The sequence below is a fragment of the Melospiza georgiana genome, chromosome 28 (genome assembly GCF_028018845.1).
Source record: "Melospiza georgiana isolate bMelGeo1 chromosome 28, bMelGeo1.pri, whole genome shotgun sequence".
Lineage (NCBI taxonomy): Eukaryota > Metazoa > Chordata > Aves > Passeriformes > Passerellidae > Melospiza > Melospiza georgiana.
In genome coordinates, this window is record NC_080457.1 from 5163713 (window position 1) to 5178294 (window position 14582).

Genomic DNA, 14582 nt, shown 5'->3' on the forward strand with positions numbered 1-14582 from the left:
GGCCGGTGGGTGTGGACTGGTGAGACCACTTCCACCCATCACTGTCCTGTGGGATCCCTGAGGGACTGGCGGGAGCAGCAGGACTCACCAAGGATGGAGAGGATCACCACCACAAAGTCAAAGATGTTCCAGCCCACAGTGAAGAAGTAGTGGCGCAGGGCGAACATCTTGAGCACGCACTCGCCGGTGAAGATGACGATGAAGACCAAGTTTATCTTGTAGAGGACAGAGGTTTTGAGCTCGCTCTGGTCATCTGTTTCCACCATCATGGTCACCATGTTCAGGCAGATCAGGATCATGATGGTGATGTCAAACACTTGCTTGGTAACGAAGTCAAACACCTTCCCTTGGATTTTGTTCTGCAGTGAGGGACACAAGGGCAACAATGGAGCACCAGAGAAGGGAACACAGGACAGACACAGCAAAACAAAAACACAGCAGAAAGAGAAGAAGGAACCGTATTTACAGGTGTGGGAAACCTCAGGGCTGTGGCCAGCATGGCTCTCACAGCCCCCAAAGTTATGGGGGGAGGATTCCCAGCCCCTCTCAGGATGGAGCACATCTGGGAACGCCACAGCCAGGAGGAGTGGGCACAGGGCACAGCCACTTGCTAATGACACCCACAGCTAATAGGGCACAAATTAACACGTGGGAAGGACCTCCCTTGTGCAGGGCTGCAAAACCCAAATCACAACTGGGAATGTGTTGGCTGGACCAGGGTCCCTTCTGGGGCATTGAAAGCTGAGCTTTCTGTGAGAGGAGAGAGAGCCAGAGAGGAGCTGAGAGGCAAACCAGGAAAAAAACCCAAATTCCTGCAAAAGAAACCCCATCACTGCCCTTGCCAGCAGACCAAGGGGTAAAGGGCAGACCCAAAGGAGGTGGCCTGATGTCAGCCTCTTCTGAAGCCCCAGCTCTTGGCCAGGTCCTGTCAGAAGAACAACAATGGGGCAAATGGTCTTCCCTGGACCCTTTTTGTTCCCTTAGGGACAGCTGGTGGCTTGAAGTGTTCCCTGTGTGCTGCACTCCAGGAGGATGAGCCCAACGTACCGCTGGCCTGGGGATGGGCTTCTGGGGTTTCTTGGAGCCCAGCTTCTTCATGGCATTGTAGTATTTCTTCTGCTCTTCTGTCATGAAGATGTCTTTGCCTCCAAAGTATAAAGGGAATCACCACTGTTAGTCTCAGGAATTCTTTTCCCAAGTGTGTCTGACCCTGTCCCTCCCCACCAAGTGTCTCCAGCCCCAGAGATCCTGCTGGGAGCAAGGTGTCCTCTCTGTGCCCTGCAGAGCCTGCTCAGCACCACCAGTGTGCTTGGCCCTGCCCACCCTCCTCCCCTGCTCTGGGCGGGCAGTCCTGAGCTACTGGCTTGGAAGGAGAAGTTGAGTCTCAACCTCATGCATGGGAAAATGATCCAGGATGGGAAAAGAAAATAAAAGTGATGGCCCAGGCAAGTGATGGCCCAGCCACCCTTTGCTTCCTCCCTCTGCACCCATAAATGAAGTCCTCTGTAACTGCTGTGACCAGGACACAAAGCTCCATGTGCTGTTTGCCCAGTGCACCACTAATGGATAAGAATCCTGGGATCCATCCCAGTCCTGGGCATGGTGGCCCTGGTCCCATCACCCCGCTGCTGTGCTGGCTCCCTGCAGCCCAGAGCAGCCCCTCAGGAGCCAGGAAATACTCATCTTTTTCTTCTGCTGGTTGAAGTTGTCGATGATGACGCCGATGAAGAGGTTCAGGGTGAAGAAGGCCCCGAAGATGATGAAGATGACGAAGTAGATGTACATGTAGAGGTTGATCTCGTACTGTGGCTGCTCTTCAATCTGGCCAGGAGAAATGGGAAATGTGAGGCTGACCTTGTCCCAAAAAGGTGTCCCCAAGCCCCCAGACAGGGGTTTGTGGCGTTTGGACAGAGCCAGGGGGTGGCTGCTCCAAAACTTTTGGCCGTGTGTTCCCAATGGGAGCAGCCCCAGGAAAGGACATCCCTGTGACACTGACTGAGGGACAAGGACATGCTGCCCCACAGCATGGGCTGGGGAATGGGAAAGGATGTCCTTTGCAGTGATATTAATGAGCAGATGAGTTTCTTCCCTGTAATCAGCATTCCAAGGGCTGAAATATATCTGAGAGGGGAAAGGAAAAGTGGATTAATTTGTCACACCAGCACAGCTGGGTGACAGGCCCAACATCCTTGGAAAATGCTCCTCATCCCAAGGAGCATCCCTTAATCCCACTCTGTGTTTGACCAGAGACACCCCAAGGTGACCCCATTGGCTTCCCCCATTTTTGAGGAAAGCTCTGGGCAGAACAGGGAGGTTTTGCTCCCAAACCAGCTTTGCCCCAGGTGGGGCAGAGGCCTGAGGGATTTTCAGAAGGTGATGAAAGGGAGCTACAAAAAGGGCAATGAAAATCACCCCTTTAGGTGTGCGGGGTGACCCCCAGTGTCATTGGAGAACAGAAGGAAACCCCTTCTGCTGTGGGGACACTTTTGGGGGCTGGGTCACAGTAGGAACAGCCTTTGCATGTCACTCTTCAAACACTTGGGGTTTTTTAATAACTCTTTGAACCCCATGGCTGAATGCTGGCTGCTCTGTTCTCATAACCCACTGATTGCTCAAGGCAAGCCAGGTACTTTCTCCAGGATGGGATGAACATTCCCAGCTGGACGGGTCCCAGAGGACACCATGTCACAGCAGGAAGAAGAACGAGCCCTCCAGCTTGGAGCAGTGGGGGTATAATATAATATAATATAATATAATATAATATAATATAATATAATATCAGGGGATTTTGGCCCCTGGAACTGAAGCTGAGTGGAGCAGACTCAGCCCCAGCTGTGGGGTGGGGTGGGAGCCCAGTGTGGGGCCAGGCTGCAGGTGACAATGACAGGGGTGGCACAGGGACACATGGCTGCCCTCTTTGAGGCTGTGCACCTCAGCAGGGGGATGCTGTGGCTGCCCAGGTGTCCAAGGCTGGGTTGGACAGAGCCTGGAGCACCCTGGGATAGTGGAAGGTGTCCCTGCCCATGGCAGGGGGAGGCACTGGGTGGGCTTTAGGGTCACTTCCAACACAAACCATGCTGACATTCCATGATCTGATACATTTTGGGGGTTTCTCCACCCTGTAGCCTTCATGTCCTGGCTGAAGTCACAGGTGGGATGCAGCACCACAAGGCAGAGCCAGAGGTGATGCTGTAGCCAAGGATCCATCCCAGCCTCAGCTCTGGGCTCCTGTTCCCAGTGTGCCAAGGGGAATCCAGCCTGGAGCCAGCCCTGTGTGTCCCTCACCTCACGGGAGTCCACGGCTGCATACATGATGTCCATCCAGCCTTTGAAGGTTGCCTGTGGGAACAGGAATGGTCAGACCTGGAGTCTTTTCCAGTACAAAGGATTCTGTGATTCTGTGGCAGTGGAGAATGTATTTTCTGGGAGTTGTTTGTGGCTGGGAACAAAGGGAAGGTGGTGGGGGCATGTCTTGGGTTTAGCTCAGAGCAATCTGGCTTCTCTGTGGGAATGGATGTTGAATCCACAAGAAAAATGTCCCAGAAATAAGGAAATTCCCAGGAATATGCATGGACCATTCTGGGGCTGAGGCTACCAGTGACTTTCCAAAACACCACTGCAAACAAGGCAGGGAAAAGAAGTAATTGACTCTTTTCTCCCTTCTTCTCTTGACTTAGAAGTCATTTTCCCAAAGGCAGAGCTGTGCCAGGGCCAGCTGACTCCTTTCCAGTCCCAAACTGTGCCACCTCCATAGCCCTGAGTTCCACATCCTGCCTCTGCTTCTGCTGATTTCCCATCCCAGCAGGGTGGGGGGACCACACCGAGTCTTTTACAGGGTCTCCCCTGCAGGTCTTACAGCCTTTGGCTGCTGATTTGTTAAACAAAAGGTCTGCACATTTTGTTTCCTGAATCTGATGGAACAACAAGGCTGAAGAGGAAGCTGAATTTAGAAGCAGAGTCATCAGCTGGGGTTGTTTTCCGATTCTGCAGCCACCAGTTCCCCTGGATCTGATGGGAGTAGCCCCAGCCTGCCCAATAATGGAGCCCACATCTATATTTTTATCAAAGCTGTGGGGAGCAGTTCCCCTTTGCTGCCTGGCCCAGCTGTGGGGAGTTCAGTGGAACCCCAGGGGACATGTGTGTCCTTTTTCCAGTCGTCACCCGCCCCACGCACGGCCCCACAACCCACAGCTGGAGCAGAGTGAACTTTCCAAAGGGCTGCAGGGGTCCCAGAGCCTCCCCTCCTGGCTCCTGCACCCCGTGCTGGGCAGAGGCTGCTCTGCAGTGCCAGCCTTGGTGCTGCAGATGGGTGCAGCAGCTCCCTGGTGAAACCTTCCCCACCTTCTACCCCATCCCTTTTCCTCTAGGCTAGGAGTTTCCCTCCTTTCCTAAGGGGCTTTTTGGTGTTAAAAACCAGTATGCTGGGCAGGGGCTGCTCTGCAGTGCCAGCCTTGGTGCTGCTACTGATGGGTGCAGCAGCTCCCTGGTGAAACTTTTCCCTTCCATAATCTACCCTGTCCCTTTTCCTCTAGGCTAGGAGTTTCCCTCCTTTCCTAAGGCTTCTTTGGTGTTAAAAACCAGCCCGTGCTGGGCTGTATTTTAGTGCCAGCCTTGGTGCTGCTGCACCCATCTGCAGCAGCTCCCTGGTGAAACCTTCCCCATCTTTTACCCTTAGCTTTCCTAAGGGGCTTTTTGGTGTTAAAATCCACCCTGTGCTGGGCAGAGGCTGCTCTGCAGTGCCAGCCTTGGTGCTGCAGATGGGTGCAGCAGCTCCCTGGTGAAACCTTCCTCATCTTCTACCCCATCCCTTTTCCTCTTGGCTAGGAGTTTCCCTCCTTTCCTAAGGTTTTTTTTTTTTGTTTTTTTTTTTTTTTGTTTTTTTTTTTTTTTTTTTTTCTGTGTTAAAAACCAGCTTTGGAGCTAAGAAGCAGCTAAGAAACCCCATCCCACACCAGCCCTGATGCTCATCCCACCGCTCTGCTCCACACATCCTGGATGGTGACACCCAATGTCATGACGTACCACCTGCAGCAGGGACAGGTATCCCAGGCCCACGTTGTCGAAGTTGACCTTGACATTGACCCATCTGACCTCGTTGGTGTGGAGCAGGGCCATGCAGTCGCTCTTGTTGTTGACCACGTCGATCTCGAAGAGCTCCCCGGTGGTGGTGTTGACACACCTGTAGTACTTCCCTGCAAACAGGTTCACCCCCATGATGCTGAAGATCAGCCAGAAGATGAGGCAGACCAGCAGGACATTCATGATGGAGGGGATGGCACCCACCAGGGCATTCACCACCACCTGCAAGGACAGAAAAGACCTTGGGGGACCTGGAAGGGACCTTCATGTCCCCATGCCCAACCTCGCCCTCCCCAGCAGCACTGAGTGAGGTCAGACTGGACCAAAGGTACCTTAGCATTGATCCCACCAGTCTGGAGCCCCTGAAAACCATCCATGATGTGGAGGACTGCTGAGGGCTCTCATGTCCCTGCCAGGGCCAGCAGCACACGGGGACACACTCACCCTCATGCCCTCGAAGCGGGACAGAGCACGCAGGGGTCGCAGAGCCCTCAGTGTCCGCAGGGATTTGATGGCTCCCAGCTCGGAGTATCCCAGCCAGTTTGCTGTCAGGCTGACCAGGGACACCTGGAAGAAGCAGCCCCAGTGATCAGCAGCACCTCAGGTGCAAACACAGCTGCAGCTCCTGCCCTTCCCTCTCTCCCCAGTCCCTCAGGTTGGTGAGCATCCTCTAGCCCTGGGACAGAGACATTGAGTCCTTGGGGTTCCTGGTGACAAGACACCTCAAGGGTCACAGAATCCCAAAATGATTTGGGTTGGAAGGGACCTTAAAGCCCACCCAGTGCTACCTCTGCCATGGGCAGGGACACCTCCCACAATCCCAGGCTGCTCCAAGCCCTGTCCAGCCTGGCCTTGGGCACTGCCAGGGATTCAGGGGCAGGATGACACCTCTTGAGTGTGAGGTTGGAATTGATGTGAGGCACAGAAAGGACAGATTGCTCTGTCATGGACCATTTGGGAGACCCTGTGTCCCTTCACAGCTCTGCTGGGCCTGGTGGAACTGCAGGGCCTGTTCTTGGCTTGGGTGTAAGACACAATGGTTTGAAAGGTTCCTGCACCCAATGAAGTGTTCCATCTTGTGGGGGACCATTATTCCAAGTAATGCTATTAGCCCTCATTCCAGAGCCACCCTTCTATCCTCTAAAATACAATCTGGGTTCATTTACAGCAGCCCCTAACGCCCCAAGCCCCTTGGCCTGGCCCTGCCCATCACGTACATCCACGATGAGGAAATCCAGCCAGCACCAGGCATTGGTGAAGTACACCTTGAAGCCATAGGCCACCCACTTGAGCAGCATCTCGATGACAAAGATGTAGGAGAAGACCTTGTCTGCGTATTCCAGGATGGTGCGGATCACCTTGCGCTGCTCGATGTAGATGTCCTCGAAAGCCTGCAAGGGGCACGGAGCTCTGTGACAGCCACATCCTTCTGTGGGACCCCATGGAGCTCTGTGACAGTCCCATCCTTCCATGGGACCCTCAGAGCTCTGTGACAGTCCCATCCTTCCATGGGACCCTCAGAACTCTGTGACAGTCCCATCCTTCCATGGGACCCCAGGGACCTCTGTGACGGTCCCATCCTTCCATGGGACCCCACAGAACTCTATGACAGTCACATTGTTCTGTGGCACCTGTGGCATCCAAGAGCACACCCTTGCTGGCATCTCCCTGCCTTCCTCTACAATGGACACACAGCCCTGAAGCTGTTGAATCATCCAGGGATGCAAACCTTGGAGCATTGTTGGTACCTGAGCTTTGTTTCTCATCCAGGTTCAGAGGAACAGAAGGTGCCCTGATCCCAGTTTTCCTCCCAGCCCCGCTTTCCAGGGCTCAGGAAGCTGGAGCCCAAGGATGGCTGGTCCATGAGGAGCTGATCCCCTGGGGTCCAGCTCCTGCTTGGCTTTGTGGGGTTGGCCCCAAAGCAGAGCTTCACTGAAGCCAAGGTCCAGCTGCATCCTGCTCCCAGGTGTCTCAGCTCAAAGCCAGGACAGCAACCCACACCTTGGGATGCTTTGGGAATTTTGAAAATGCCCTGAGTGCCACACCCACGTGTTGAGTAAGCACTGGAGGTAGGGGTGTGGTGACCAGGTGCTGCACAGCTGGGGTAGCACAGCTTTCAATTCCTGCACCAGCTACAACCTCAGACATCCCCAAACCGCCTCAGAGCGAGCTGCAGACATGTAAAGTGTGTCTGAAAAGCCTCTCAGTCCCTCTGTTCTCCTTCCCTCTCTCTTCACCTCCAAACCTGCAGAGAAGTTTCTATTTCCTGGGTTAAATCCAGCTCAAACACTTGACGAGCACCAGGCAAACATTGATAATGAATTAAGTTGATTTAGGATATGTAAAGTATATCTGAAAAGCCTCTCAGTCCCTCTGTTCTCCTTCCCTCTCTCTTCACCTCCAAACCTGCAGAGAAATTTGTATTTCCTGGGTTAAATCCAGCCCAAACACTCAGAGAAGAGCACCAGGCAAACACTGGTAATGAATTAGGATGATTTAAAGAACACCCAGGTTCTGAGAGGGGGCACCAGGCACTGATGAAGGTGCTGAACAGCAAAATAAAAACCATGAACTGTTTGTCAAGCACCTCCTGACAGCTAGTGATGGAGGTGGTGAAATGAGGAATCACAGGAAGCTCAATAAATGGTTCAGATGGTTCATAGCTGTCATTAAGAGCAGCAGTGGGGGCTGTGGGCAGTGGCATCCCCTCGAGCCATGGACCACAGCCCGTGGATGATGGTCCAGGAATGCTGGGAGGGTGACCAGGGCTCCTGGAAGGTGTTAGAGCTGAGCCAAATGGGGTTTGAAATCAAACATCTGCCCACAGCTGGATTATTTGGCACAGGAGATGCCCAGAGCCTGGCTTTTGTAAAGTGTTTTACTAAGAGCAAGAACATCTGGCACTTGGCTCAGTTTTTCTGTTTGCTATTTTGCTTTTAATAAAACATTTTTATTTCCAACACTGCAACAGAAGCCATTCTGCTGATTTTTATGCCTCCAAGGGTAGCTGAGATATCTTGGGTGTCCAAGAGTTTATTAGACCTGGCTTGAAGAGGTAAATATAACACCCTCTGTTGGGGAAGATGAAACAGGAAAGCTTTATAAATATGATTGTCTGGCAAAAGATTTTGAGAATATGGAAACTATCAGCAAGATTGAAATGAAAGCAAGCTTTGAGATCCCTCAGTTACTGAACAACTGGAAAACAATGGTGTGGCCAGCTGAAGGTGATCCCCTTTTGATGGAACAACAGCCTCTGCTTGCAGACAGGCCCAAGGGTCAGAGCAGACCCTGCAGCTTGGCAGAAGGGGCCAAAGAGGAGTTTTTAGGGTTTAAAATGTAACACAGGATGGTAATGTAATGATTCTTATAGGCTGCATGTGAATACTATAGGATTTGTATCTTGTACTGGATTGGTTAGTGAGAATCAGAATATTCAGCACAGAAGAAGATTTATGGTATTGGAACAGGAACTTCGCTCTCTTACGCTTTTACTCTCTCACCCTCTCTCCCCCTCTCTTCTCTCAGCCCTGCTCTGAGCTGTGTTTGGCAGCTCCCAGCAGGGCCCTGCACCCAGGCCCTTTGCAATAAACCCCAAATTCCACAGCCTGGCTGCAGAGATCTCTCATCTCTGTCCATCCTGACCATCCTACCCCATCAATCCTACAACCCTCCCTGGGCTCCCCCAGGCTGGGAAGCTGCTGCAGAGCCCTGGGGGCAGGGGAAGGTGGCACCTACCAGAGCCCCACTGCTGAGGAGGATCATGAAGACGATGAAGGTCTCGAACCAGTCGTGCTCCACGATGCGGAAGCAGGTTTTCCTGAGGTTCCACCAGATCTTCCCCTTCTCACTGGTGATGTCCACGTAGAGGCAGGGGAACCTCTTCACACAGCCTGAGGACACAGGGCTGAGGTCACTCCTGGCTAGGGTGTTCTCACTGTTTCTGCTTTTATTGGCATTTTAAACCCTCCCTGGTGGAAGTTGGACCGGGATCTGTCACAGACATCTTTTATGGAAAATCCTTTCCTTAGGATTTTTCCTCCTGAGAAGCTGGGAGGCCTCAGGAACAAAATGTACACAATGGTTATCTGCTGCTGTGGAATGCAACAGGTGCATCTGGGATTGGCCTCATGTGGTTGTTTCTAATTAATGGCTAATCAGAGTCAGCTGGCTCGGACAGAGAGTCCGAGCCACAAACCTTTGTTATCATTCTTTCTTTTTCTATTCTTAGCTAGCCTTGTGGTGAAATAATTTCTTCTATTCTTTTAGTATAGTTTTAATATAATATATATCATAAAATAATAAATCAGCCTTCTGAAACATGGAGTCAGATCCTCGTCTCTTCCCTCATCCTCAGACCCCTGTGAACATGGTCACAGGGATCCTGCTGGGTTTAGGTGAGGTGCACAAGGGGAGCTCCATGGGGATCATCTCTGGGATATTGCAGGAGGATTTGGGGCTGAGCTCAGAGAGCCTGGGGGTCCCTGTGCTGCAAGAACAGGTTGGGAGTGGCCCCTCCACCCCCATTTTCCCCTCTCCACACCCATCTCCCATGCCCACAGGGTCTCCAGCCCTGCTCTCACCTTCAGTGAAACACTCCTCAGGCTCATTGCTCTCCTCAGCCTCTTCTGCCACCTCCTCCTCCTCGGGTGCAGGGGGTTTGTAATCCACCGTGCTGCACACGGACGAGGCATTGTCGCTGCTCAGGGGGTTCTGCAGGGGGACAGCAGCTCAGGCCGGGCTCCTGGCCAGCTCCAGCCATGCTCCTCATGCCCCAGAGAGCCTGGCAGGACTCCTGGGTGGTGGGAGCCCCTTGTTTGGTGGATGCTCTGAATCCCCTTCCATGGACACACAGCCCAGAAGCTGTTGAATCATCCAGGGATGCAAACCTTGGAGGATTGTTGATAGCTGAGCTTTGCTTCTCATCCCGGTTCAGAGGAACAGAAGGTGCCCTGATCCCAGCCTTCCTCCCAGCACACAGCTCCATCTCCCATCAACCTGTGCCACCACCTCAGGCTGATTCTGATTGTCTCACCTCCTCTTTGTCCCCATCCAAGCCTTGCCCTGCCAACCCCCCTTTGGTGCAGAAACCCAAGCAGCCTCTGCTCTCTCCTCCCTCTGGCTCAGCTCGTGCTGCAGGGCCCTCAGCCCGAGGTTCACCCCAGTTCCAAACCTGCATCCCAAATGCCTCTCCCCAGCTCCAAACCTGCATCCCAATGCCTCTCCCCAGCTCCAAACCTGCATCCCAAATGCCTCACCCCAGTTCCAAACCTGCATCCCAAATGCCTCTCCCCAGTTCCAAACCTGCATCCCAAATGCCTCTCCCCAGCTCCAAACCTGCATCCCAAATGCCTCTCCCCGGTTCCAAACCTGCATCCCAAATGCCTCTCCCCAGTTCCAAACCTGCATCCCAAATGCCTCTCCCCAGCTCCAAACCTGCATCCCAAATGCCTCTCCCTAGCTCCATTCTGCTCCCAGCTCAGCTTGGCTCCTTCCCAGACACCACTCAGCAAGGCCACAGGGGCTGATAACAAGGGACAGCCTTGGCAAGCCCCTGGGACTCTTTTTCCTTTGGTTTTTTTTTTGGCTTTCTGAGAAGATCCTGAGGAAGGAGCAGATCCCCAGCCCTGCCCATCCTGCCTGGGAGCAGCAGGAACCAGAGGGTCCAGGATGGTATTTCCAGCACAGGAAGGTGTTGGCTTACATGGGAAGGAAATAATCCTTCCCTCAGGCTGCTCCTGCTTTTGGTAAATCCATAAAGGAGCTGCTCCATCCTCCAAAATCCAGGGAGAAGCCTCTGGGGTAAACTGAGGCACAGTCAGGAGCCACAGAGAAGATGTGGCTGTGGGGACCTTTGGGGACAGGCAGGAGAGGACACAGCAGCAGGGGTGGCACCAGCTCCCAGCTGGTGGCTCTCAAGGACCCCTGGGACCACCCTCAGTCTGGGGGCAGGGACAGGAGGGCTGGGGGGATTAGGGAGGCTCAGCACGGAGCAGGCCAGCTGTGACCCCAGAGAAGGACACACAGGAGCCATTGCCTCCAGGACAGCCTTAGAGAGGGTCAGGGTGGGGACAAACCAGAGCAGCTGCCCTTGAGATGTGGGGGAAGGTCCAAAAGGGCCTTGGATGGCTGAGGGAGCACAGGAGATCTGTGGGTAGAGCTCAGGGCTGGCTCTGCTGGGTGGGGACAGGGATAAAACCCATCCTTGGGGAATAGGGACAGGGATAAAACCCATCCCTGGGGAATAGGGACAGGGATAAAACCCATCCTTGGGGAATAGGGACAGGGATAAAACCCATCCCTGGGGAATAGGGACAGGGATAAAACCCATCCTTGGGGAATAGGGACAGGGATAAAACCCATCCCTGGGGGCTCCTGAGCCCTGCCACACCTGGAACCGGCAGGTCTGGGGGGGAAATTTCCATCCCACCCCTGGAACCAGCAGGTCTGGGGGGCAGTTTCCATCCCACACCTGGCACAGCATCTCCAGCCTGCCTGGGGCTGTCCCAGCCTCACTCACCTGACCCCACAATCCACAGCCCTGAGAATCACAGAATTGTTCAGGTTGGAAAAGCCTTGTGAGACCATCGAGTCCAGCACTGCTGAGGCCATCACTGTCCCCTGTCCCCAAGTGCCACATCCACAGGGCATTTAAAAACCTCCAGGGATGGGGACTCCAAACCACCCTGGGCAGCTGTGCCAGAGCTGGTCACCCCTTTCCAGCAGGAATTTTCCCAATATCCAATCCAACCTGCCCTGGCCCAGCCTGAGGCCGTTCCCTCTGCTCCTGTCCCTGTTCCCTGGGCTGTCCCCTCCTGTCAGGAGCTGTGCAGAGCCACAAGGGCCCCCTGAGCCTCCTTTGCTCCAGGCTGAGCCCCTGCCCAGCTCCCTCAGCCCCACTGACAGAGCCAGGAGCATCTCAGAACACAATCCCTGTCCAGCAGGGTGGGAGCCCCATGGGAGGAGCCCCTGGAAGAGCCCTGAGCCCTGCACGAATTCTGCAGAGCCACACGGTGGGAGCCAGGGGATGCATTAAAAACAGGCAGGGGGGGGAATGATGGGCTGCGATTTACCGTGAAATCACAAATTTGAGAGTCTCAAAGACCGTGTAATTCCAATCTCCTGCCATGGCAGGGACACCTCCCACTGTCCCAGGTGGCTCCAAGCCCCAAGCTCCTCCCTGCTCTGAGCTGCCAAGAGAAACCAGCTGCGATTGTGGCTGCGATGATCCTGCCCCTGCCATTTCCCCGAAAATGAGCTTTTCCTTGCACAGCAGCTGCTCTGGAAGTGGGGAGGATTTGCCGGGGTGGTTGCAGCTGCTGGGGTGGGAGCGGAGCGGGCGCTGGCGGGGCTCTGGCTCCATCTGCAGCTGAGCCCGGCTGTGAACGCGCCCGGCACCGGCCCCGGGACAGCGCAGGGATCCCTCCCTTCAGCGCCCGAGTGCTGAATTAAATCATTGTCATTTCACCTGGTGAACACGGGCTGGGAGAGCTGGGGGGGCTCACCTGGAGATGCGGAGTGGCTGGAACAGCTCAGAGACCCTAAGGGCCCAAAGGGGCTCCAGGAGAGCTGTGAGGGCCTGGGGACAAGGGATGGAGGGACAGGACCCAGGGAATGGCTCCCAGTGCCAGAGGGCAGTGATGGATGGGAGATTGGGAATTGGGAATTGTTCCCTGGGAGGGTGGACAGGCCGTGGCACAGGGTGCCCAGAGCAGCTGGGGCTGCCCCTGGATCCCTGGCAGTGCCCAAAGCCAGGTGGGACATTGGGGTTGGAGCACCCTGGGACAGTGGAAGGTGTGGCACAAACATGTTTTATGAAAAATCCTTTCCTTAGGGTTTTTTCTCCTGAGAACATGAGAGGCCTCAGGAATAAAATGTAAACAATGGTTATCTGCTGCTGTGGAATGCAACAGGTGCATCTGGGATTGGTCTCATGTGGTTGTTTCTAATTAATGGCCAATCACAGTCAGCTGGCTCGGACTCTCTGTCCCAGCCACAAACCTTTGTTAGCATTCCTTCTTATTCTATTCTTAGCCAGCCTTCTGATGAAATCCTTTCTTCTATCCTTGTAGTATAGTTTTAATATAATATATATCATAAAATAATAAATCAAGCCTTCAGATCCTCGTCTCTTCCCTCATCCTCAGACCCCCAAGAACACTGTCACAAAGCTGTCCCTGCCATGGCAGGGAATTGGAATTACATGGTCTTTGAGGCTCTCACCAACACAAACAATCTGTGATTTCATGATAAATTGCAGCCCATCATTCCCCCTGCCTGGGCAGGGCCCCTGTTTTTAATGCATCCCCTTGGCTCCCACCTGAGTCAACTTTGGCTGAATTTAGGCACCAAACCCAATAGCCCCAATGGGCTGAACTGGTATTTACCGGTTGAGAGGCGCCCTTTGCCTTTGCTGAGCCCAGAGTTTTCCCATGCAGTGTTTGGAGTGGGTGCTCTCTGTGAGCACATCCCAAAGCCCAGAGCTGTGCCAGGACAGGTCCCATGGCTGCACCCCAAGGTTTTCCTACCTGCTGGGAAGCACTTTGGAGTGACAGGGAGCTGAGGTCCATGGGGACCCTATGTGTCCCCTGCCATCATGGCCAGGCTGGCATTGGCATCACCTCTGCAGTGTGCCCAGTGTGCTGGGCACTGCTGCTGTGGGACTGGGGTTGGGTAGGAAAAATGTGGAGGGAAATGCCAACTCTCAGCCCTCCTGGTGGCAACTCTGAGGGAGCTGAGAGCAGCAACTCCCCTGGCCCATTCCCTTGACCAAGGTGCTCCATGCAAGTTTGTCCCCTCTGTAGGGCTTGGCAGTGAAAGGGGCCAGCCTCACTTTTCTCCTGCCCCCCTCTGCACCCCAAATGCTGAAATCTCCCTGTTGCCCCAGATAACACTAAATAATCACGGTTGTCCCCTCTCCTTGCCCCATTTTGTGCCAGGCTGGGTCCCTGTCACCGTGCTGAGCTGTGAGGAGCCTGCAGAGGGGAGGGAGGTGAGAGGCTCTGCAGTTTTGGGAGTCCTGCTTCATTTTTCCAGCCTTTCCTGGGCTCCCTGTGCAGTCCCACCCAGGTGCCTCCTGGGCCTGGCAGGGCTGGTTGGGATGGAGCTTTCCAGAGTTCCCTCAGCTCCTGGAACACCTTTGCCATCCAGTCATGACAAATCCCTGCTCAGAGCTGTCCTATTGTCCAAGCAAAGCCCCTTCCCAGGCTGATGCACCTGTTCCTGTCCCCGTCAGCACCTCCAGCTGCACCCTGTGTCCCCAGGACTTTGGTGTGAGCAGTAATTTCTCACCACACCCCCACCCTTTTGTGTCCACTTGGGTCTTCCCAAGTTTCTTGTCCCCCAGTGGACCCCAGCAGTGCCCTGGCGACCAGGCTCAGCTGTCTCAGCTTTGGATCCCCCACCCCTCGCTTCATGTTCACCCCTGCTAAGCTCCTCCATCTGGCCTGGGCCCCCCCAGGATGAGGCATTAGCAGTGGATCCAATGATAGTGCCATCAGCAG

At 54.2% G+C, this 14582-nt stretch overlaps 1 protein-coding gene across 1 annotated transcript in view; it reads right to left on the reverse strand.

Annotated features, from left to right (window-relative positions):
• SCN4A (sodium voltage-gated channel alpha subunit 4) overlaps window positions 1–14582 on the reverse strand; it is a 40919-nt gene that overhangs the window by 1879 nt on the left and 24458 nt on the right. Inside the window, exons 16-24 of the mRNA XM_058041534.1 lie at window positions 9663–9792; window positions 8818–8972; window positions 6297–6470; window positions 5524–5646; window positions 5023–5301; window positions 3286–3339; window positions 1684–1821; window positions 1048–1152; window positions 89–359 (exon numbers count right to left, since the gene is read on the reverse strand). Coding sequence (XP_057897517.1) covers window positions 89–359; window positions 1048–1152; window positions 1684–1821; window positions 3286–3339; window positions 5023–5301; window positions 5524–5646; window positions 6297–6470; window positions 8818–8972; window positions 9663–9792 — 1429 coding nt within the window. The remainder of the gene's footprint in view (window positions 1–88; window positions 360–1047; window positions 1153–1683; window positions 1822–3285; window positions 3340–5022; window positions 5302–5523; window positions 5647–6296; window positions 6471–8817; window positions 8973–9662; window positions 9793–14582) is intronic.